The 26,301-nt window shown below is 40.1% G+C and overlaps 1 protein-coding gene across 16 annotated transcripts in view; it reads left to right on the forward strand.

Moving 5' to 3' along the window:
* Positions 1-24,813, forward strand: part of LOC308399117 (uncharacterized protein) — a 198,574-nt gene extending 173,761 nt beyond the window's left edge. For 6 of the 16 annotated variants that reach the window (XR_013972075.1, XR_013972076.1, XR_013972077.1 and 3 more), the window contains 3 exons: positions 6,026-6,098; positions 19,692-19,779; positions 24,177-24,813. Coding sequence is in view for 12 of the 16 variants with exons in the window: in XM_080886115.1 (XP_080742241.1) it covers positions 6,026-6,044 (19 nt within the window). In the remaining 4 variants the exon portion in view is untranslated. The other 10 variants (XM_080886123.1, XM_080886118.1, XM_080886119.1 and 7 more) reach the window with 8 other exon arrangements.
* The last annotated feature ends 1,488 nt before the right edge of the window (positions 24,814-26,301 follow it).

The raw sequence follows: 26,301 nt of genomic DNA on the forward strand, positions 1-26,301 counted from the left end.
GCGCTTAGTTAGCCCTGACAGGACCTTCTGTGTGTGTGCGTGGGTGAGAGAAAGAGAAGCAGCACTAAAAGGACGGGCTGTGTGCGCGGAGTGGTCATTAAAAGTTTATTAGAAGGTTTTCACATGTTGCGAAATTTGGTTTAAGGCAGATGAAGGCAGATGTGCGCACTGCGTGAGTGTCTGCTGTTTGTTAGATTATCTGTATCTCACATCCATCCATCCTTTTTTGACTGAAACAAAAAAGTTACCCTTTAATCGTTCTGATGTGATTAATACAGCATTTCTGAAATATTTTGAAGAAAAACAGGTTAACCTGGAAGTGAATTCTCTATATGTGTATTTTCTTTTGTAAAAGAAAACAGATAGAAAAATTACTAACCAATATCTATGAAGGAAAAGTGTGCCTTGAGCAAATTTTTCCCAACTAATATTTGATCGTATTCAAATTTGGGACATTTTAAACTCCTAAACCTGTAAAGTCTTCAAAAACTGTCAGCTTTAAAATTATGACATGTTTTTTTTGGTGTAAAGTAGATTCTTTTTTCCCCAAAATCATAAAAAAAATATGATTTTGTTTATCAGAATTTACAAAATAAAAAAAAATGAAGTAGACTTTTTTAACCCTCGTGTAGAAAACCTTGAATCATGAGACTAAACAATTTTTGGAAAGGGACAACTAAAAATTAAACTTTTTGAATGAAATAAAACAGCCCATTCATCATTCAAGGTTCTTTGAAATGAGTGCAATTAATAAGATTTAGCTCATTAATAAGACTGTTTTTCCACCAGGGTAAATAAACCCAGAGTAAACTGCTTCTTTGTGAGTGAGAAATCTAAAGTGCAGGATTAAATGAGTCCAATAAAGTGAGTCTGTTGAAATGGACAGCTAGAAAGATAGATATAGATAGAGAAGTTGATTTAAAACTTTTAAAGGAATAAAGTAAACATATATGGACATTCAACAAAACAACCTTGCCAGTATATTAATCATCTGCATGTAAGTTTTATCCTCATAAAGAACAAAGAAAAAGACAGCTATCATTTGATTATCTTTAAAGATTAAAGATGTGACAGCAGCAACAAAAAATCTTGTGAGCTTACGTCAAAGGCTAGTCGTTTTCAGAAATGCAGTGATTTTTAATTTTATTGGAAAATATTTCATAAAGCTAAGATCTGAACTACAATCTGTAGACTGCATCTATATCGTATAACACACATAAGTTACTGTAATCAACACCAGGCAGGAAGACGTTTATCTGTTCAGAACCATGTATTGTTTCGCAGATTAAAAAATGCTGCTGTGTTCTATTCAATTTTTTATTCAGTATTCCTTACATATGTTTATGGGGACATAATAACATTTATTTATAAAAGAAGAGTGTCTTGTAGCAGTGTGTCGGTGTAGTGCTTATCACATTTACCCAGCAAATTAAAGATCACCAGTTTTCCTGAAGGAAACACAAACCCAGGCTCAGGGAACATGCCGCTGAGCAAGAATTTTATTATTAACCTCAAGAGAGTAATTAGGTGAGCGAGGACATTCAGGTTCCCAGAAGTGTTGTCTAAAATCAAAGTAAAGTCAACAACACTAAAAGGAACTGAATCGTGTTGCCTTGATAGTTTGAGTCCTCTTCACTTTTTCTTTTCCACAGTGCCGTATGAACAGCAGCACAGTAAAACTCAGTAAAACTATGACTTCAGTGCTAATCAGATTCCCCGTGCGTCACATGTAGAGAATGGCAACCCAGGCTTCAACCCATCTACTCACTTTGAGTTCCTTTTACAAATACATTTCACCCACTGTTCATCAGAGGACAGAGCGCAGAGCCTTCCTCTGATATATTCAGAATTCACCTAAACACTTCAGGACATTGTGTTTCACCTGTAAGCCAGCATCTCCGCAGAAAGCTCACCCTGCCAAATGAATGTTTGATCAATCTTTTATGAGTTAGTCTTTCACTTCTCCGGTAGTACAAATGCACCATTGGCATCATTGTGCTCACATTTTCTCCGTTACCATGATAACCCTTTACCTCCTCAGTGATATGTGGATGGAGATCACTTGAAGAAGGCAGTTTTCAAAAATGCTTTTGTGTGTGTGTGTGTGTGTGTGTGTGTGTGTGTGTGTGTGTGTGTGTGTGTGTGTGTGTGTGTGAGAGAGAGAGAGAGAGAGAGAGAGAGAGAGAGGCAGTGGATTGATGGATAGTATAAACGTCTGTGCTATCATCAGCTTTGATTGGCTTTGAGTGGCTCTGAGTGCTGGGTCCATCCCAATCGCTTTCTGGGGTTCTTAGGAGCAGTGTGTGCGTGTGTGTGTGTTCTTGATGTTCATGCTTTTTTTCTCGTGGTATTTCTGTGTGTAGATATTAAGCCCTTGTATGACCTGCAAAGTACAAAACCACACGAGGGCATCAAGCAGGATGAGTGGTTTTTAGAGACTGCTATTCAAACAGAGGATGTAGGGTGAATCTGCGTCAGCAGGCAGCTGCTACCCTGAAGTGTCCCTTGAGCAAGACACTGTATCCCTATCCAAGAATGAAATGGAAAACAAATTCACAATGGGATCTTTAGGAAACATAGCTCCGGTTCTCTTTTTTTTTCTTAAATATGTTCATATCAACACTTTGAATGCATTAAAATGTAACATTTCTTCCCATTTGAGAAGAACTCATCCTGCTGCAGCTTCAGACTCTCAGTTGAAATCTCAAGGCAACCTGTTTGGTATCATCATTTATCACCTTGAAACTTTTTTCCCCTGGTAAACACTTTTTTCTGGCACGTTGACGCTGGCCTCGTTTCTCTCTATCGAACAAATTAAAGCAACCAATAAACAATTTAGCGATGTACTTTTTACAAAACCAATTACCAATTTCCTCTAGGCTGAGGGGGAAGTGTTGTCACCGTCATTACCCGACGCCTCCCGCCCTCCTGCTAGCTGCATACATACCAAAGACAGCACTAGAGGGAAGAGAAAGGCTCTCAGTTAATATTTAACCAGGCTATGTAAAGACGCAGTCAGATAGTTGAGCTTAGAAGCAAATAGACTCGTGTGTGGCACAAGTTGCTGAGAGGAAACAGTGAAATACTCAGTATGTAGGAAAACATGTAAATACCATGAATATCATAATATCCTTGTGCGTGCATGTTTTAATGTTGTCTTGGATGAATCTGAAAAAGTCAGTGTGGAAAACTTTAAGGAATTATTGAAATTTATCTTTAACTGGTGACTGAATGTCAGTTTGGTGATCATTAGTTTGAAAACAAGCTGTCATTGCTTTATAAAAATCTACAGGTCGACGACAGCGTCAAATATCTGCTAAAAAGCTCACGGTATGATGGCATAGCCGCATCATGGATGTCTGGATGTGTGTCAAAAAGAGAAAGCGCATTTTTTTCTTTTTTTTTTGGCTAAGTTGGCATTACTTGTACCATGTGTCCGCATGTGTGAGAATGTGTGTTTGTATTTGTGTTTTGTATAGAAAGTGCTGCGTGCAGTAGAACAGGGATTTGGTGCCATCAGCACAGTGATGTCAGCACACAGAGACAGACAAAGCCAGAATCCAAACCCTCTCCCAGCTACCCACAATCCTGCTGGAAACTGTGGGGGGCCCAGCCCTGGGGGCCCACTGCCATTACACACACACACACACACACACACACACACTTACACGGACGTGCATTAATGTGCGCATCCACACACAGATACCCAGAAATGAACACGTATGCATTTGTGCTCACAGGTCAATAGATGCATACATACCTGCATACGTGACAAACTTACATGTCCACTCAGTGTATATTAGTAGAAGTAATCTCACAGGGACGGGGCCCATGACTGTAGAACTACACTGCAAAAACTGGTGGTCGTGATTTTTTAAGCTAATTTTTACCAATTCAAACGTGATTAAACTAAAACCAACTGCACACCTTCTTTTATAGCATGCTCCTGTAACTCCCTTTTAAGGAAGTTACCCTATGACTTTTTAGGAAATGACAGCTTACACCAGCTTTGTGATAAAATTCAATTCAGTTATATCTATATAGCAAACCCCAACAATCAAACGACCCGCTACGAGCAAGCACTTGGCGACAGTGGGAAGGAATATCGAGGGGTGCAAGATTTCTTTACTTCACTTTCCAAAAATACCACCGCTGATTGGTGGTAGCCACACTGCATTATGTGAGCGTCTGTATTAACTCTGTAACGGCACTGAGCGAGCAGTCAAATCAGAAACACACCTCTGTTTGCTTTGGCCTGGTCCTGTGCCACGCTGTACCAGCCTCAGTCATATGCCTTGCAAATGGGGAATGACATTACTGTTTTTGTGGTGTAATTTACATTAATGTTCTGTCACTGTGCTGATGCAGGTGTTAATAATGATGCAATAACAGGTTTAGATAGCAAAATGTGAGACTGATGAAAGACTAAGAGATGCTGCAAACAACTATAAATTATTGACAGCTTAAATTCAAGCTAAAGCTATCTTGTTTAGCTAGCAGCAAAGTAAATCTTACAGTTTTCCAGCCTGTCCTCTTTCATTTTCCATTGCTCTACCTGTCCAGTCATACGAGCGCATGAGAGCACTTAGTGAGAGCACTTAAAGAGGGGATTACACACAGATTACCATTTATCCACAGCACATTTTTATGCAGTTGGAAAAAATTTTAATTAGTTTTTTGTCTGTGCATCACATATCCTGCCTTGTATAGTTTTGATTTATTATTATTATTGTTATTTTAAATGTTCAATGATATCTTTCTGCCTGTTTAGGTGGTGGCTCAATATGGTTGTAAAACTAAACATCTCAATCCCATTTTAATTCCATATGATCGATGTCTGGATAAAAAGGATTCTGTCTTCTTCATGAGAAAAAAAAAGCAGAAAATCGCCATGTATATTCGCAAATGTATCGCCTTAAAAACGTGGTCAAACCCAGTGTCAAGAGACAGCCTTGAATCCCAAATCAAAATGAAACTGTAAGACTTTCTGTTTTAGCGCTGCTCTGTCCTTGTCGAGTTGTTACGCAACAATTAGCAACTGTTGCTGTTTATCTCGCCTCTTTAAATGCCCCTCTGTCCCAAACAGTAAGAGCCAGACTGGGCCTGGTAGTATGTGTGTGTGTTCGTGTTTGCGCATGTTTGAGGCTTATTTTGGGCAGTGAAATCGGCGTAACTCGGCGTACTGGACCCAAACAGTTCTTCATTATGCTGCGAGGAAGAGTCCGCTCGTACTGCCCCCTATTCAGCCAAGACAGGGTCTGAAAGGGGAGCACTATGTACGTGTTTATGTACGTGCTTTTTGTTTGCACGGGTGTGCTTGTGTGTGCGTGTGTACAGTTGTATAGAGCGACTGCAGGGAGCCATATAAAGATATGTGTTGAGCGATTTCTGTCTGAGTTGTGCCCTCATCCCGCCTCCTCCTCACGCTGTCTGTCTGTGAGTGTGTGTTGTAGTGGAGTGATAACAATAGTTTCCTCTGACCCGCATAATGAGGGAGTTCCTCATATTCAGACAGCTGGGAGTGGATCTGCTGTGACGTTAGTTTTAGGCAAAGTTTGCAGTCGTTTTAACCAAAGTCACCTTTAACTTTCTGAATCTAAACTTTATTGAAGTGCACAGGGGGGGAGTCAGCAAGTTACTAGCCCCCGAACACTACTCGTTGCCTGGTAACACAGCCTTGCATCAGGAAACACTGGGAACTATTGTGGGTATACATGGATTCACTGTGAACTCTGACCTTATAGTCTCAGCAGCTTTTCACCAAGCCAGAGTGTTTTCATAAATCTGCCTTCTATGAATTCACCCACATCTGCTCTGCTAAACACACAGAATGAATGATTTTATCGTGTTTCTGTACTCTGCTGATCATCCATTAAATATATCTGAGCATCTGTATGTGGCAATCTTCCTTCTGGGTCTGCTCCTAAACAGATCTCCAAGTGAATACTGAAACAAGGCAGAATACATGCTGATTTCCCTTAAAAACAACACTCCAATTTTTCACCCCTTCTTCTTCTTCTTCTAGTGATGTAACGAGAGAGTGAAGACGCGAGTGAGAGAGCGGGACAATGGGAAACGGGATGGCAAAATGACAAATGGTAAGTTTAGGGAACACACCCAAATACACACTCTCAAACACGTACACGCACTCATGCACACAAACACACACAGAGTCCCATAGAAAAAGACAGCAATGCCTTGGAGGGTGCCAGTCATGCCCAGCTTCCGCTGCGCTCCAAATTGAGTGTGGCACAGAGTGTATGAAGTCAGCCGTCTGGAAGAGAGCCAAGCATTGTTCCTGCAAGCAGCTGGATGGTAATTACTAGAGAAGGAGAGAGTGAGTGTGAGAGAGAGAGAAGCTTTGCATCCTCACTGCTGTTGACAGATTTATATAGTAAAAGTTGCACACAAACACACTTGAGAGTACATTGCCGGGCATTGATTTTTATTTATTAACAGCCTAAAATCAGTCACATAAAAATTGTATTCAATATAGTGGGCAGAAAGCCCCCCCAACCCCCGAACCCAACTGCTCATTTGAAGTGAAAAGAAAATGAACCAACATCCCTCAAATAGCTTTTACTTGTTTCAGGCAGCACATAATTTTAGTAGCAAACGTTATGATGTGGTACGCCGATATCTCTATAAAAAGTGAGCAACTCCATCTGCACGAGGAGTGGCTAAAAGCTACTGAAAATAATTTGAGGATATACACTAGTATTGGTACCAGAGCAACAGCACATTCTTGTTTTGTTTATTAAATGATTTATTAAATGGCATTAAAATAGTGTCCCAAATAGCACTTATGGGAGTGGTTAGTTTTACGAGTGATTTTACTCGGTTTTACTGTTTTCTAAACACAGGCACAGTTTGTTCTTTTTCATATCAAGCGTAAAAAATAAGACATGCTGTTTTCCTAGCATTAAATATTGGTGTGGTCAGCAGTAAACTGCATGTCAGTGTTAGTAAATTACTTCCAGAAATACTTCCAGGAACTTCCAGAAATATATATGCAACATGGTCAGTCGCAAACATCTCTGAGTTCCTCTTACACACAGTCTTGTCACTGCAGTTTCTTTGTCAGTACCAACGGTACTTTGTCTTTAACACTAAAACCTGGCCCTTAATGATTTGTGGAGTACCTTTCAAAGGCTGCCAGTTTGGGGGGCGGGTAGATCTAGGGAAAGGCTAGCTAATGGTAGCACTAGCTTCGTTAGCTTGCTAATTTTGACTAGCCTTAAAGAAATATGCTTAAGCAGAGAAACTGACCAGCTCTACTAGTGAAAAAACACATGCCTGTTACTCAAAGCTGCCAGACCTCTACTATTGCCTTCATCCAAATTAAACAGCAGCGGTATAAAGAATCAACATGTCACAAAGTGAGAAATTAGCTTTGTGAGAGCGAAACCCATCTTGGAGCCAAGCTGTATAAAAGACAACAAATGTCTTTTGTTTTTAAAAGAAGCTTTAAAATGCCCTGTCCTCAACTACTATAAATTTCCTGTATGGGCTTACCTAACACCAACTATACTACTAGCAGTTTTAATCTTCCACTGCATCGCTGCATACATACCATTGTGTGTTTATCAGTTCCAAGCATGTGTGTTGTGCACATTTATCTGATATATTTTTTTAAAGCTTCAGATATAACCTACATACAGTGAAGCATCTCATGCTGTAAGAAGATTAGAAGAGTAGTAGGGCAGTTAGTCAGAGAGGAGGCCGGGCTGGAGGAATGTGTCAACTTACTGTCAACTATGTGCTGCTTTGTCATGAGACCGCAGAGCACTGAAAACACGTAAAGTTGCCTTTTTCACACCTTCGACTTCTCCCGCCCTCTTCCTCCTCCTGCACCATCACCCCCCCCTCTTCCCTCCCCACGCACACAGTGGCAGCAGTAGCCAGGCCAGTGCTAGTGCAGCTGTGACCAGAACAATAGCATTCCTCAGGTTTTAAACGCCTGGCACTTAGATTCCTAACAGTCAAATTCCTAGCAGGGAGAAGCTGGGGGTTGCTATAGGACGCCGAGAGCTGTAAGAAGCCTTGCAAGGAGATGTACAGCTGTAAAGCACTGTGTGATTTGGGGTTTTTATGAGAGGGATGGGTTTGGGGTGGGGGGACATCTCTGTCGTCTCACCTCGTGTTCTCTCTCCCCCCCCCCCCCCCCCCCCCCCCCCCAGATGTGGCACTTTCAACACTCTAGTTTTAGCAGTTTAGGTTGAGAGGCGTCCCGCTGCTTTGCCAGGGCGTCATGTGTTGATAGAGGCACCTGTTAAGTCAACACGTTCACCGGCTTGTTTTTGGCACATGCGGCGCTGAAAACCACACAGATGCGTTGAGAGTGACACATTAGTTTTAAGAGTGTTAAATTAGGTGTTAACAAAGGACACAAACACACGGCGGTTGTTTTTCCTCCCTAATTTTGTTCACATTTTCATACAGAAAACATTTTAGAAGCTTAGATCCAAGTGATGTTCTAAAGTTAAAGAATAAACGGTGATGCCAAGGTGCTTGTACATTCTACCGTTTTCATTAACAACGTGCCTCAAAATATATATCTAATTTAAACATGTTTAATTTTTTTTGTGTTAGAGAAAACGTTAAGCCCAACATCACGTGTGCCTCTACTCTGATGGTTTTAGTTCAGCACAGCACTGAGCTGCCCCGGCTATCGGCCCAATCTGAAATAACCCCCCAAAATAACGACTCTCTCATTAACCACGCCTGTTTCACAATTTAAATATAAATGAATCCAATTTACAAACCCTTGGCTGCGATGAAGGAGACTCATTTAGAGCCAATCTAAAATTAATGAGGGCATCTGGAGAGAGAGAGTGGAGAAGGGGCCCAGTGTGGCTTAACAGATACTGGAGTTAACAAGCTACTGTACTTTAAACACTGGAAAATCCCCATTAATTTTAAAGTTAACACAGCACTGTAGCGTGAATGGTGGAGAAGAGCTTTAATGTTACTTCAAGCACATTACGGTGACATTTTCAGACTGACTCTTGGCCTCTCGCTGTCTTAACCTCCTTTATGTTGTCATACATCAGCGTTTGTCGGTCTCTCCGTAGTCGTGCAGTATTAAATTTTCTAGACGTTTTTTAATATAATGGTCGTGAAAGTGTTCCTGTGTGTACGTGCATTCAACTCTGACACCTCCATCCTGTCGGATTTACAATGAAAAATCAAAGCCCTGAATAGAATAACTCACAGGAATTGAAGGAGGTAGTTCTCCTCAAGATACGTTTAGTTTAGTAAAACTTTGAAACATTTGTATTATTATTGTTATTTGTTGTTGTTGTTTTTTTTGTTGTTGTTTTTTACTTGATGTCCTGGCTACTTAATGGCACAACAGGTTTGGCAATAAATCTACCCAGGTCGTGGATTTTAGTCCATTAAAACAGCACAGTTCTCGCGCCATTTGCAACATTCCTTTCCCCTCAGCAGCCGATGGAGTGGCCCCAGCAGATGCCAGCCAGCTCCCACAGTGACTGTTTGGTTTTGCAGGTTTAATTCCCGATGGGTTCGGGTCTAGAGTGATTAGGCTGAGCCCTAAAGGCCAGCAGGCTTGTCAGGTGTCTCCACACATTAACGTTGTTCTGCTCACACCCTGAGCTGACAGCACAGCGAGGCAGAGGAGGGGTGGAGAGAAACGCTGATCCGGTGCGGTGGATGGGACAGAAGGATGGAGAGAAAGGGACAGACTGTATTGTTTGGATTGGATTGTTAGAACTTTTTTTTTTTTTTTTAATTTAAAAAGAAGTTTTATTTTCATAATTTCCATGATTGGGTGGAACTTTCCTGACATTTAGGAAGTGACTTTAGCAGATAATCAGTTATGTTAAAGGAGAAAATGACGATTGAAGGCTGGGAGCTCATTCATAGTAAGATAAACAATTTCTGGGTCACTTTAAAAGCATCAGTGCCTTGAATTGTTACTATTAAAACTACACCATCATTTATAAAGTGAATCTTTTAGTTTAAATTGACAAAGACTCAATTTAACCTGACTCCCCGAAGAGTTGTTCATACAGATATGAATATTTCTGTTGCTGCGTGTAAAGAAACACTTTTTTTCCCCTGACTTTTAGTTTCATTTTTCTTTTTGCCAGTGAAGGCAACACACTGGTGGGTGCTACCTCAACATTTTCTTTAACCTTTGACCTTAAAACCAGCTGAGTGACAACATTGCTCACTGTTCCCTGCTGGATTCAAATAAACTTGCATTGTGTCTGTGCACAAACAACTTCCTGCATGCAGACGTGCAGCTTGTTAAAAAAAGAAAAAAACTCTTCCTGCTTCTGACCTCCAACCCCATCCTACTCCACCCACCTCCACCACTTATACAGCATGGGAGGGGGTGAAGGTGGCGGTGGATGGGGAGGTGGCATTAGACACAAGGTTTTGAAGTAGGGGGGAAACTTGTGTCCTCGTCTTAAGGAGTGGAGGAGGTGGACAGGGTGGCGGGAAGAGGTTGGATGAGGAGATCTGCTGAGAGGGCAGCTTGTATGCGCTCCACCTTCTTCCTGCCATAATGCTCCCTCCATTTTTTTTCACTGCCTCCTCTAACACCCCCCTGTACCTCCCCCCGCCTTTAGCTTCAGGGCAAAGTACATTACATGCTTGCTAATCAAACCTCCATTACAAGTTTGGAGGGAGTGGAGCAAGAATCTTCTTCTTCTTTCCCCTTTCTGCTCACTTCAGTAAACCACCTTCATCTTCACTCGCAAAGCTCTTCTTCACTTGTGTGTTATGTAAGTGTCCTTGAAGTATACCAGTGATGTGCTAGCATTTAAACAAGATACAGTTTATTTTCTGGATATTTATTTGAGAAAAAAAAATACAAGAATCCAAAATCATGTTGTCTGACTACACGTTGATCACAAGTAGCATGACAAGCATTCCCTGTAGCGCTAGTTACAGGTGAGGGCGAAGAGCACAAACAAGCTCACTAGCATAGACAGGCAGTTGGTCACAACAATATTACAAAGCAGTAGAAAAGTAATTAAGATCAGAACTCCCAAGTTTTTATTTGAGTTTACGATTTCATTTGGGGATTTTCTCACATTCTGACAGTGCTGAAATAAAGATGCCAAAAATTGAATGGTACTTTAACAGGGTTAAAAGCCCACCAAGCAATGCCGTATACCTTATATTGCCAGTAAATAAATATATCAACAAACATATTTAGAATATTGGTAAAATAATGCAGGTAATTTATAAATCTGACATACAATGAATTCTGTTTTTATTTTCCTTTCCCATGATGCACTTTTTGTTTCTTCTTCACTCACCTCTATGCACTCTCTATATGTTCATACACCACTCTGCATTAAATCATTTATTATTATTACTCTTCACTGTCTTCACACACAGCAGTTTATTCATATAAAAAGGGAGCTTTTCCTTGCCACTGTCACCAAGTGCTTGCTCATAGACGGTCATTTTAAATATTGGGGTTTTCTCTCTATTAACGTGGCCTCTTCACCTTACATGCACTATGAGGTGTAATGATGTAATTTGGTTTAATATAAAGGAAATAAATTGAATTCATTTGCATTATTTACATTATTTTGGTGCATTTATTTGATGAACTTTAACTTTTTTCCACACTGCACACCTCCATAGTTTAGGATGAGCATGTCAGGTATATGTTCATTATAATAGTTACTATTATTATTATTATGGGATGTTCAGTTGAAGAAGTTTAATACTTTGCATGTTTATTTAAAAAATAACTCTATTATTTTTTCAGTCAGGTCATGTCTTATTTTGGTTAGAATTTGATTGTACAAATCAGGTGAAAGCAATTTTCGACATAAAATCATTAACAGTTTTATGCTGACTACTTTGTGCTGTTTAGAAGAGTCTTGCCCATGCTTACTGTGTAACAGAATGACTGCCTTTGTTTCTAATCTCATCTCATTTCAGTTACAATTAAGCTAAACTAACAGAAGCTTTGATGGAGTAGTGCTCTGATTTGAATAAGCTGCAAAAGCCTGCTCAGAGCTCTGTGGTCTGCTTAACCATACAGGGGATCAGAGGATGAGGTCTGCACAATACCACAGTGACACATACTGGATCTACTGTACACAATATCTGGACTTACATATTAAAACCGATACACGGGAATACAAAAGAAATAGCAGAGACAGTCTTAAAGAGGTAATTATGCATGTGCTGTACCAAAGCTCAATTACCATTTTTAAGAGCATGAGCTCTCCTGACATAAATAGGCAGCTTTTGAAATATAATGCCTCGTCTTTGTTGCGCTCTGTAAACATAGGGGCAGTCATATGAGTCCACTATATTATCAGCTATTGTTATGTATAAGCTCCATGTTGGTAGTGCTATTGACCTTATTTAAAAGACAGAAATCTATAAACACAAAGTCATTTATGAAAAAGTAAACTACAAACTCAAAGTCTGACTGAAGTGTAGATGCTCTGCTAATATTTTCATTTGCATATCCGTCTCCCCGAGTGACTGGAAAATGCATTTTGAAGGTGCAACATACAACTTTATTATTTGGCAACCCCCCAAAAACGTTTCAGTATTATTTAATGCTAAAATAATTTAGCCTTCTCCTCTCCACTGCCTCTTCTGTTGGTAATTGGATTTAGTGAACACCTGTATGAGTGTAGATTGTTCAGAGGATTATGGTCAGGGAAACCTTGAGTCACAACTAATTACCATCTTTTTCTTGCTCTTACTCTTTACTCTCTCACCCCCCCCCCCCCCCCCCTTCCCACACACACACACACACACACACACACATATTAATACACTCACTGATTTTTTTTCTGTAAACGAAACTCAGTTGATGTAATTGCTATTTTAAGGCTTTAGTTAAACCTTTATAGCGGTAGTTTATGAGGCGTGTTGTTATTTTATGATTCTGGTTTCCCTTTACTCTGTCCTGGGTTTACATGACAGATCGTCATGTTAAAGCAATCCACAAAAAAAAGATTGGCCTGAACTTGTTTTTTGTTTTGAGGAATGTAAATTATTGCTGCTCTGCAATTTTTGTTAATCTCAATGTTTTGGCTTCTGCGGTGTTTATGGAAGAGCACTTATTTTCCTGTACTAAACATTGCCCGTGTTTCTCTTTAGAGCTAAGTTGTTGGTCCGCTGTTCCTGCAGAGCCACCCGTGGTGTTGGGGGTCTCACAACATTTCCTCTGTGTGTCCTCTTGAGCTGAGATTGCTGCTTTGAACCAGCAAAGAAACAAATCGAAATTTTTCTAGGTGAGAACAAGACTTTCATGCTGTTGATTCTCTGTTGAAACATGTGCAATGTCAGTGAGGTAACAGTAAGCACCTTTAGCTCTGAGATTAGCTTTCTGAAAAAATTATGGCACAAGGTGAAAATGTCAGTTTTGTCCCCCGACTGAGGCACTTTTTTTTGGACTCTTGTGGGAAATGTTACTTTATTTATATATTAATCTGTGTTCACAAAATGTGGGTTGTGTCCGAACCTAGTAATATACTGCGGTTCAGCTCCAGGCGGTATGTCAAAGACGTGTATTTTTGTGTCTATACTCAAAAAATGTTTCATTTGCTTCACTTGAATTAGATGAGTATTCAGTGCTTCTCTCAAAAGGCTCTTCGGCTGCAAAGGAAGTCTACTGTGGTTTCAGAACCACTGCGGAGGAGGTTAAGGTGGATGGAGGGTTTCATCAGCCTCAAAGACATGAACCAATAGTTCTGAGTTAAATGCAACTGGAATATAGAAAATCAATTTTTTTTTTAAATTCCAATAATTAATCAACAATGAAAGTATGTTTGGTATAAACATACTTTCATATACATGTCAAGTACATTTTATTTGTCCAGATTCAATGATGTTGTGATGTACCAAAATTTCATGGAAAATTTACAGACTATATAATAATAGAGCGAAAACCTCAAAAATCAGACGGCCCCATACCCAGGAACTGGAATTTGTTCACTTGGCAACAGTGGGAAGGAAACACAGTAACACTCAAAATCTTGGACATCTAACGATGATTTAAACAAGGGTTTTTCCTCTAACCTAACAAAAATTCTAACAGTTTATTGTTGCCTGTTTCCTGTTGCCAGTATGCTCCTATGCTCCATTTAGTTGGAGAACTTGTTGAGTGCCATTGGACACAGGACAGAAGTCTCCCCTCTCAAGACGCTTCTCAAGCTCTTTAGACCTGTCTTTGAAAGTGGGAACGGAAACAAGCACACAGCCTAATTATGTGGCGTAACATGAATTTAGGTCAGTAAGTAGACGATGCTGATGACCTAGAGCTAAATTGTCGGACAGCAGAGGAGGACTGAGGACGGGCCAGGGGTGTGTGATAAGTCAGGTGAAGCAAGAAATGAGCTAAAGGAAGAGAGAGTGACATATATAGGGAGGATATTCTCTGTCCCACAATGAAATTTAAGACAGCCGTGTAGCTCTTGACTGAACAGAGACAGAGACTGTGTGTGTGTGTGTGTGTGTGTGTGTGTGTGTGTGTGTGTGTGTGTGTGTGTGTGTGTATACATGAGCAATGAGCAGGCTATGCTTGTCCTCAAGGCAAAGAGGTCCAGCGGCTTAAGCTTCATCGGGCATCAAGACAGAGAGACACACTCCATGTGAACAGGTGACATTTCATGAACAGTGAAGACTTGAAGGAGGGAGAAAGTAGATGGGAAGGAGGTGAAGCGGTGGAGCAGTGGGGGGGGGGGGGGGGGGGGGGGGAACATGAGGGTAGAGAGGCATCCAGCAGGTGACAGGGGAGGAGCACTAAAGGGCAGCGGACAGTTCACTCAGTCCAGCTTACTGATGTGTATAAGTAACACTGAAAGTGAAAGATAATCTAAAAAAATAACTCTTCAGTTTTTCTTTACTTTGCGTTACTGCACTGAACTTTCATTAATCTCTGTAAAGACAACCCGCCAAACAAACAGGGCTGTGTAAACTGAGATTGTTTTCTTGGACTTTGCACTGATACTGAACCCAGTAGGCTACTTGTCAGCGAGGGCAACATTTTCCTCTTAACTTAACTCAATGTCCAAAAGAGAAAATTTGTCTCGAGGCAAGTGATACACACAAAGACATAAATTATGAAAAGAAAGACAAAAAAAAAAAAGAAACAAACAAACTGATTGTCACAAAGAACAATTGGAAATTCAGTTTTGTCTTTTTAAAAGAGAGAAGTAGTCATCATCAGTTGACTCATGCTAAACACGTGAACGTGAGACAAAAGAAAGTGTTGTTGTTGATGTTGTGAAGAAAAGCTCAAACTCTGAAGAGGATGCCTTAAATCATTCACAAATAAAATGACTAATTATTGGTCTGCACACTATTCCAACCCCCAGGTTTTTTTCTTTACTATTACAATACGCTACTTAATAAATCCCACTGAAATCATACAGCCAGGAGTTTGACAGTATAGATGACTGTATCCCCAGATGACAGTGACATTACGGCAATATTTGTTCACAGAATGTTCACCAGCTATTAAACAAGTCATGATAGTTAAACTGTTAAAGCATAACAACTATAGCCTGGTTTAAAAAAAAGATTCTCTTACAAGATCTGCGTTAGATATTTTTTAACTTCGTCAGCAGATAAAATAAGCATACAACATCCTGCCTACTGTATTGTAAGTGCTCGTGTTTGAAAAAAGAAGGAAAAAAAGACCTGAAAAGCAGTGGGAAGTTTCACTTTAAACTTTTACTTTTTCAGCCTTGTGTTAGGGTGGAGGAGTCCCGCTTTTGTTGTCGCTAAATTCAGTTGAAAAGACTTTGTGATTTGCACAGAGAATCCGTTCCTGTCGCAAAATCGCTTCATTCCAGCTCCGAAAATAATGACGCTAATCATCGCAGCAAATATCTGTGACTGTGAGGACTTTAGAACAAAGCGCTGTTGTTTTTCTGCTCCACTGCTGCATCGCTTTCTGATGTAGCCACTGAAGCAGGTGCAGTTTTATTTTAAAATTGTGGCTGGTCCAAGGGTTGGTGAGATGAGGATAGGGGGAGGAAGTGAGTGATGGACAGCTAGAGGGGGGGTGAGGTGGTGGTGGTGGAGGGGGTGATGGAGGGCAGCAGAAACTTCCCATGCTGGCCTCCCAGTGTGGCTACGTAATGAGGGCAAGGGACACACACACACACACACACACACGCACACTCGCAGACACACACTCGAGGCTGAGCATGGCCCCACGGCTGATTAGCGGCACACAAAGGCCCCAAACAGAAGTAGCAGAGAAAACACAATGGGAGCAGGGCCTCAAGGCGTGGTCTACTTCTGCCCCGAGGGAGGGGGCGAGAGAGGTAGAGAGAGAGAGAGGGGAGAAGAGAGAGAGAGAGACATGGTCCCACTGTGCTGGATAGGCAACAAGAGGCAGGGAGGAGGGGGTTCAGTGGGGTTAGAAAAGTGACAGAAGCAGAGAGGAGTTTTGTTTTTGTCCTGATAAAGACATGACGAGTTTTTGCTGAGTTCTGTTCAGTGACTTCGGCATCAGGTGACTTAAAAAACATGAATCCTGCGATAGTGAGTTAGCAAATATTGACGCACGGGTGGGGAAGGCTGATCAGTGCAGTTCACAGGGAGAAAGAGTGCGCATGCCTCAATATTTTCCCCACTCCAATTAAATCATTTCTGGCCAGTACTTGTGCTTTTTTTCCAAGTTGTAATTTACACAACTTACAAAAGTATGATTTACACTAGAAAATCAATTTTACTGCTTTAAATGCTGAGCAGGGGCCACAATTTGAGTTTTAAAGCTATCAGACAAAAAAACACCAAGACAAAAAAAGTTCAAAAGTTGTGTGTTATTAGATCCTAAATATAATTCCTTTAAGACTGCACGCTAACATATATTTGAGTAATTTTATTACTCACTGTGACTGTGAGGTGGGCCGTGCTAGTCTTTTAGTGCTTCTTTCTCGCCTTTTACTAACTTGCAACACATTCCTGCTTCTGTCCTTCCCAGAAGAAAGTTAGAAGAAAACTATAACGTTAGACCATCCAAACTTTCCTGCTTAACTCTAAAATCTTTTGTCTGCCTACTTTCACTCCCACCTCTGCAGGTCGTGCCCACTGCCTCCTGTTTCTCTCTGTCTGTCAATACACGCACGCAGAGGATGCACCGCACACACATGGACACACCTGCAGTCTGTATAACTCCATAAACTAGTTAAGATGAGTAATTGGTGTGTTTGTCATAAATTCACAGTAATGGCTGTGAGTATAATAAACTCTGCTCTCACTGGACGTTCTTGATTATTATTTTTTCATTCATTTATTCACAACTGTCTCCATTACTGATTCACAAACCCTTCAACGATATACTTCAGTTAACTTTATTTATTAAACAATCATCCATCCATTTTCTAAACTGTTACACCCACAGGACACCTGACATTAAACATCCCTAGTATGTTTTGAAGGTTATTTTATGCTTTTATGTAAAGTATTTTTTTCTATTTAATGGTACTGTGTTTTTAGTTGAGTAACATTTCAGTTATGTAACAGTAATTCTGCTTTAGTAGCAATTTTCATTACACTTTCCACCATTATTAATAGAGATTTCCCCTCAGAAAAAGGCTCATGCTGTCATTTATACTTGATGTTATTAAATCCTACACTGCAAAAAATATGCATAAAAACATGGAAAATGTCCTTGCAAATTTCTGATAGTACGTTAGCGGTTTTTTAAATGGAGGTTTCTGTAAATGGTAAATTTGTTGTGTTTATAAATTTATTTATGTATTTATTTTATTGTATGTTCACTTCAAACCAAAAGTCTTTTCCTTACATTAACCAAGAAGTGCTGCTAGCTAAACCTAACCAAATGGTGAATGACAATAGAAGTTACTGGGGAGTCAAAGTCCATTCATTTTCTTCTGTTTGCCCTCATCAGGGTGTTTTGGGGGTGCTGGAGTCTATCCCCACTGCCATAGGGTGATAGGCAGGGTACACCCTGGACAGATCACCAGTCTGTCATTAGGCTAATGTCTAGAGCCGGGAGCCCATTCACACTCATATTCACACCTATAGCCAGTTTAGAATCACCAGTTAACCTCACCCCATATATATCATTGGGAGGAAACCAGAGTTTTCAGAGAGAAACCATGCAGACATGGGGAGAACATGCGAGCTCCACACAGTAAGGCCCCAGCTGCTGGACCTACAGGACCTCCTTGCTTTTACCAAGGGAGTAAAAGTGAAACTCAAAAATGGTAGAAAGCCGCGAGACTGGAGCCGGGTGTGTTTGTGAAACCACAAGCCCACCTGCTTCCTGATGTGGACTCTCTGGGTCCTTTGGAGTGAAACAGCACTGTATGTCATTTTAGGAAGGCTTACTCACGTGGGCCTTTTCAGACAGTAGAAACAAATGACCGAGACGGTCGTTTTAGTCACACAACTCACTGTACATGTAAGAAAAGCTTATAGCATGTTGCTCGTTTATCACAGGACCGCACTACAAAATCAAAGCCTAACAACCTGTCACATGAGCGTGAAATTCGTGAACATAACACAACAAACCAGAGACATTAATCAACCTCACGGTTACACGAGTGTCATTGCTGCAGCTTTTAATTATGTAACATTGCTTTGTACACACATTCCCTTAATCTTTGTACATGGGTACAAAGACATACCTTGTAATTAGCAGCATCAATTTTCTCATGCACAGAATAGGTTGGATGACAATGGCCGTAATTTCTATTCCAGAATGACTGAAAATAGAAGAATGCTGGTAATGACAAATAAACATTTTATTATTACAAATGTGGTGGAAAGGCTTTTGAAGAAGTGCATTAAAAAAAGGCCAAGATTATAATGTGAGACAAGTCCATTGACAACTGGTTTCAGGTTTTTGGTGACTAAAGACTGCCTGTTTTAAAATCGGGACAACTCTCTGATGGCCACAACTCCAGTTTATACACCATCAATTTGAATACAACAGGACGCCGCATAGTGCTACCTGTTATCTCAAACTCAGGGCTGCTCCTGAGTTTCTTGCTACCTTACCTGCCTGATTATTGGGGTCTTCTTTATTATTGTAGGCTTTTGACCCTACTATACAAAGCGCCTTGAGGTGACTGCTGCTGTGATTTGTCTCTATATAAATAAAGCTGAATTAAACTGAGCCTTTCATGACTAGCTTTGCCATCTTGTCTTGCTTTCTTGAGGATTTTAAATTGACACATATTCCAGCTAGGGGGTTCAATGACTCTCCGTCCATAGACTTTGTTTTACTTAGGGCAGCCTAGAGTTGCACTGACATGCCTCAGTGAAGTCTGTCACAGTGTTACCAAGACTATCAACTGTGCCCATTATTACTAGCTGCGCAGGAGTTATTGCTCTCTAAAGCCATTCAAATAATTCAAATAACACTCAGATACTGATATACTTTAGGTTTACTGTTTTTACTGGTTTGTTAAATGTCAAAATTAATACATTGCCCTACATAAATATTAATAGATTCTTCTGAGTATACGTCTAATTGATAAAGGCCCATAAATTCAGTGCGAAGCAATAAAGTTAAACATAGACACATGCAGTATTTTAAATCATGGTTGTTTGAGTTATTGCTACCAGAGAACGTGCTGAGAGCTTTATAATCATACCAGCAGCTCTTTGCATAGATTACTATCTACATATTTCTACAGAGAATGAATATTATATGGCAACGACTAATGAACACGGCCCTCTTTTCACAGAGGGGAGCGACGGCTGCTGTAATCTCCACTGTTCAATTAGCTGAAGTGACCGGGACGCCACCTACACTTCATTAGCTGGAAGGTGAAGGTATGGAATTAACCTCTTTCTCTCTGTGACTGTTTCTTTCCTTTCCCTGTTTCTCTATATCCCAATTTTCCTCATTCCTTGAGAAATATTGTGAAATATTGTCACAGCACAAGAATGAAACTATTTCAGATTAGCTTCTATCAGTTAAAACACAATTTTCTCTTATTTTACGTTTAAAATAGAAGCTTTTTGGGTATTTACTCAGAAGCAACAGAGAGAAAAGGAAAAGGAGAGTGTGTGTGTGTGTGTGTGTGTGTGTGTGTGTGTGTGTGTGTGTGTGTGTGTGTGTGTGTGTGTGTGTGTGTGTGTGTGTGTGTGTGTGTGTGTGTTTGAATGGGGGGTATAAATCCACAAAGACAATTTAGATTTTCCAGCTTCTCGACCTGTTTTTCCAATTACTTAATGCTATTTAAATACACCAGAGCTGACACACACACACACACACACACACACACACACACACACACACACACACACACACACACACGTGCACACATTAATGGTCCTAAAATAAGTCATGCAGTAATTGTTGTATTTGATAAATCATAAAGGGAGCCCATCAGAGGAAAGCTAGCTGTAATAAAATGATAAACTAGACAATTATGAAAAAAATCCCCGGCCTTTAATTTCCTAAACACACTCTGGAGAGAGACCGTTTAAGCCGGAGCGATTCGACGAGATGCTCACCACATTATTTCCTCTTGTATCTGACACACTGAATTACGCCACAGGGCTCTGAAATGTCTGTAGCATTGGCAGAGCACTGCAGATCCATACAGACAGACAGACACCCACACAAAGCTTGTTCACATCTTCTCAGTCGGGTGTTTTCCAGTTTCATATGACATTTGTCCAGCAAAGACCTCAATACAGTATGTAAGCAGCAGTAGTGCCCAGATACTTTATACAGTTTTTATGTTTCAAAAGCAGTCGTTTACAACAGACTACTTCATATTACAAACACAATTTTAGAGCAAGAACATTCAGACGGTCTTTTGTGAGCAAGCACTTGGCAACAGTGAGGAGGAAGAAGTTCCTTTGAACTGGAACTTCTTCCCTGAGCCAGGTTCAGAGAGGGGCAGCCATCTGGCATGAGGGGATTAAAAAAGAGCAAAAGGAAGAAACCATGAAAAACAACATAAACGATGGGAAAGAATAGATAAAAGTTAATTACATTCAAAAGTGCCATAATTCAGATTGTGTAACCTTACTTTAAACTTTAGTTCTAAAAGTGGATGTGTACTCTAAAACAAATATTTAACAAATATTTATTTATATTTTTATGTAAATTTCCCCAATATGACCAATATGGTGTTGTAACATATACAAAAACTTTATGCTGGGTTCAGGTTTTAGTATATTTTCAGCAAAGCAGGGAAAAAATAAAGCAAAAATGGCACTTTCCCCATTGTTTAAAAAGATCTTAAAATGTCTAATTGCTCTTATTGTAACAGTTAATACACTCAAATTCTTTATCTTGACAATAAGAAAAGCCTGAGCTGTTTGACAAAATAGAAAACTTTCTTTTAAGAAGTGTACAGATCACTTTTGTCCTTTGTTTTTTACATCTTGCTACAGACAATAGACTTCATTGTCTGCAGACTACTGTGAATTTATTTTGTCAGCAACGGTAAAATATTTAACAAGAGATTACAAGTACGACATTATGACAAGCATTTTGCAAGCTGACAAAACTTCTGGTGCAGATTAGCTCTGAAAGGTTTGCTGCTAATTTAGCATTAGCTTTTTTTTTTTTTTTTTTTTTTTTTTAGCTACCTCTTCTTTTAAAAAGGTTTCTAGAAAAACTTGACAAACCCCAGTTTTGTTCGGCGCAGCCCTTCAGTTTCTAATGGCGATGGACTCTAAAATGACTTTATCGTTAACTTATTTAGCTTATGTGCTACATGAAAATGGGCAATTAGCTCTACAGAAAAAAAACTTAAGCTAACCTTACTAGCACACCATACCTGATGGACAGCTACTGGTGAACTGCCAAAATTTCAGGGCGAGCATTTGGGGAGTGCGAGTATGTGACCATTAATAGATCCGTGGCAGTTTAGTTCCCAGGGCGTACTGCTCTGAGGACATTTCATACCAAACTTAACATTGTGTTCTTCATGCTTCAGGACAAATACGCCTACTGATACACCCATAATTTCTGTTCCTCCTGGGAAGTGACCACAGAAAACAATATTTACTACTCTCAACAGTTGCTCTACTTTGTCTGTGGCACTTTAATTTTGTTATGAAATTTTGAGATCCGGTGATATTTGTTTAACCGTTAATGGACAATAATGGACCACTATGACATCTAAAAAAGCTATAGCTAACACGTAATGATTACTGGATTACACTGACACATGGGATTTGTTGAAAGCAACGGCAGAACAGAACATGACAGGACTTATCCTTTAAGTCAGAAGCAACTCTGTAGTAAAGTTCTTTCATGTAAGGTGTTATTATGTTTCTACTTCACATATAATATTCACCATCTGCTTGTAATGTGGTTGGTTGATGAGAGGGTTCCTTGTAGCACAAACTGTGTGTGTATGTGTGTGTCAATGGCTTATGAACAAATGTTGCTCAGGTGAAGTTTAATTATATATAAATACTGTATCTTAGACCCTCACATGATGCCATTTCATTGTCAGGCTATCCAACAGGAGCACAGGGATATTTCTTAGTGGCCCGAGGATATTTTGGACGCCATGAGCAATCAACATGACGAATTCTGACAGACCATCTAGAATCCATGCAACAAGCACCATGTTCTTGCTCTTGGCCCTCAGTTTGATCGCTCTCCCTGCGATATCCATAGCATGAGGGTGCACACAAATTGCTAGGAAGGGATCATGCCATTCAAAAATGTAAAAAGTTTAAAATTCCCTGTCAGAATGTTATAGAGAGAAAAATCAGTATAGGAAGTTACAAAGTATACAGGCATTCGCCAACTACTGTGTGACAAGTGTGCCACAAACTTGAAATGCAGAACATTTGCGTTCAAAGTAAAATCGTGCTGGTTACAGCAGTAAGGCACAACTTTTACTATGAAGGCTCTCCGTTTCCAAATTCTGTTGCATTTTTTAGTATCACTGCTGCTCAAAGAGTAGTTGGCAAGTGTTTGCAGACAAGCTAGCATCTTCCATGTAAACCATGGGCAACTGTGGCAATCTGCTAGCAACCAAATTGATCACAAGAAGGCTTTGTGGCCAGTTTCACCCAGAGGCAGCCAGCAACCTCTCGCCAGCTGGTCGGGAATTGCACATTTTTCCCATTGACAACTGGTTGTTGTCAGTGTGTCTCTGACTGGTCCCTACACCTGTGTAACTCAGGCCTTAGATGGAATTTTGGTTGCTGTACTGTTGTTCTTGTTCTACTCTCTGAGCTAAATAAGGTTCCCATGTCAGTGTCAACATCAGCACTACCAGCACTACTACTAACAATAAATATATATTTATATGTAAAATAAAAGTATTGATTGTTTGACCACAGTAATTAATAAAAGACAGATTTTTTGATATTGTGGATAGTCTACAAAATTAACTGCCCCCTGCTCTTTATTCCTCATTCATTGCCAAATAACTTTATAGAGAAAAGTGTCTGTATATAAGTATATTCAGGATTCCGCGATTCAACATGGCCACTCAAGATAAGGTCACGTATCAGGTTGATGCAACCTTAGCTAAGCACGCTTACAGCAACAAACCCTGTATTGTCACAGGATGACATTAACTCTCTGAGGCACGTTTTTTTTCTTCATGGCTGAATAAAAATCTCATTCCTCGCTGACTTCTGGCTGAGACAGGCATGACGGTGTGAGATCAGCACCACAAAGAGTTAAAAAAAAAATCAGATCTTTTGGGTTCCTCGTGTAAATGCAGACAGACTGTGTAGGTGTGTGTCTGCGAGTGTGTGGCGTAGGTGCTGCTGTGTAAAATAACATGGAAAAGGTGATTTTCCACTATAGTGAGGTTTCCACAGTGAGTTCCCCCAGGCAGCAGCAGAAACATGATTGAATTTTGTGTGTGTTTGTGTGTGTGTGTATGTGTGTGTCTGTGTGTGTGAGAGCGAGAACAGCGGCTTGACTCGACTAAGACGCCTCACCCCTCCGCTGCACCTCCACCACAGTCTAATAGTATTTGAATTCATTAAGTATGAGAAAAATGTTTTTATTATTTTTTACAAATACACGTCATCTTTATTGTTTAACAGTAAGAAACACAAGCTTATCTCCATAATTCCTCAAAAGCAGAATTTCCAGAGCTGTGATTTCTTCATATTACATCACACTGATGATGCTAGACGAGAGAGAGCGAGGAAGAACGAGGCATTATTTTTACACAGTCCGATTTGTTGCTGACAACACGCCACAATCCTGTTTCTCTGTCTCCTTGTAGGTGATGCTGACGGTGTAACATCAGGCGAGTACGAGAGATGGAGAAGATGCTGACGTTTCCCAAAAAACCCCACACAAACACACACGGACACACACATGCAGGCAGACAGTAAATGGGAGTCTTCTGTCAGGAGTGTGAGTCATTCCCCAGTGTAGAAAACTGAATTAAAGTGAATCAGGCTGAACTGAAATGACCTGAGCTGAAAAGAAGGCTTCAGCTGGACAGCTCTCTGAAGGTGCTGAGGGAAAAAAATTAGATGACAAATAATTTGGAAATAATGCAGATGGCACACTGTGGTTTCTCGAGGGGGCCTCGCTAGATTTCCTGTTCGGCATTCACTTATTTCCTTTTTTCATTTTCATGTTTACATTACGTTCTATAACACTTATTAAACTGTACGTCTCCGGACTCTCAGCATTTGTGTCCTATCTGTTTTTGTATTTGAGCTTGTGCCATAACCATCAAAAGTGTACATTAGTGTACTGTGACATTTCCTTTTTTGTCTGTGTGCCAACAGTCTGTTCATTATTGTGGAATTAAATATTAGACACAGAATTAGATTTTTAAAAATAAATCTAGAGGCTATTTTCAGCTAGCTGGTGCCGTTTCATTTCAAATCGTTTGTTTTTCTTTTTAACCACAACTGCACAAAATTAGTCTTGCTTAATATTTTGTAATGATGGCAAATTATTGTTTTCCATCTGAGCTTCACACTTGATTCGATTAAAGATAACCGGTACAGCAGATCTGGTCTCTAAGCAACTCCAGATTCAGTGACCTTTGCATTTTGAGTTTAACTGAGACATGACAAGAAAAAAAAACAAGTATGTGTTCAGTGTGATCGTGCCAGTCATAAGTTACTTCATCATAAGACCTGGGCAGCTGATTTTGATGTGGTTTAAATGTGGGTTTAATCACAAACTCTTCTTTTTTTATTGTACTTTCTTGTTCTTGAAGCTTGCGCTCCACTGTTTAAAAGATAAAACAAAAATAAAAACATTGTGAAAGACTCCTAATGTATTAGTGTTTCATTTATATGTATATGGCGTGTAAAAACATATACACTAATACATCCAAGCAAGTGTTGTGAATTCAGACACTAAATCACTGCACACTAGTACAGAGGGACAGTAGCTTCTGGCTATCTCCTGCACTGAGTGTAAATGATCGCATAGCTGTGGTTATAAGTCACAGTCATACATGCTGCTGATGGAAGCTGACACCCAGGTGTGTGTGTGTGTGTGTGTGTGTGTGTGTGTGTGTGTGTGTGTGTGTGTGTGTGTGTGTGTGTGTGTGTGTGTGTGTGAGAGAGAGACAGAGAGACAGTCATTTTAGACTCATCGTGTCACTTCCTTTCCCTTCTGTGCATTCTCTCTTTCCTGCTCATCCTCGATGCCTCGGGTGATGAAACTGACTCTGTTACATCAGAACAAATGACTCCTACCCCCACCTATCGTCCTGCCTGGTCCACACACACACACACACACACACACACACACATACACACGTATTTGTTCTCACTTTAGACCCACATTAGTGTGTTTAACCTTATTGATAAGGTTTTGCCCATTGATACAAATCAGGATGATCCATCACTGATGCCTCTGTTTAAGGGGCGGAGAGGAGTTGATAGTGATGGATGGCAGACCAATCAGTAAACACAGTGATCTGAAGAGCACTGACACACACACACACACACACACACACACACACACACACACACACACACACACAGTGCCACAAAAAACATAGTGACAATGGCTTTAGTTTCACAAAACCCTTTGATTAACAATGTGTTTTCTTATATGACAAGGCAGTAATATTTATAGAGAATTACACTGGTGCACAAGAATCAAACGGAAGTAGCAAAATGTCAGAAATATAAAATTCCCATTAAGGAAAACCAGCCAATAATCAAATAGGTCTCAGAGACTACTGTAAACTTCTGTTTTTAATGTTTATATAGTTGGAGGACATGGAAACCTGATGACCAGTGAAGTGAGAGCAAACCAGACTGATTGTATGAAAGTAGCTGTTTGATAAATAACAGCCGAAGTCGAGTCGATTTTGATCATAAATCCCCAATTTTAGCCTTACAGTGCACACGTGGACATGAACAACGTCA

Source organism: Rhamphochromis sp. 'chilingali' (assembly GCF_963969265.1).
Source record: "Rhamphochromis sp. 'chilingali' genome assembly, chromosome: 7".
NCBI classification, from domain to species: domain Eukaryota; kingdom Metazoa; phylum Chordata; class Actinopteri; order Cichliformes; family Cichlidae; genus Rhamphochromis; species Rhamphochromis sp. 'chilingali'.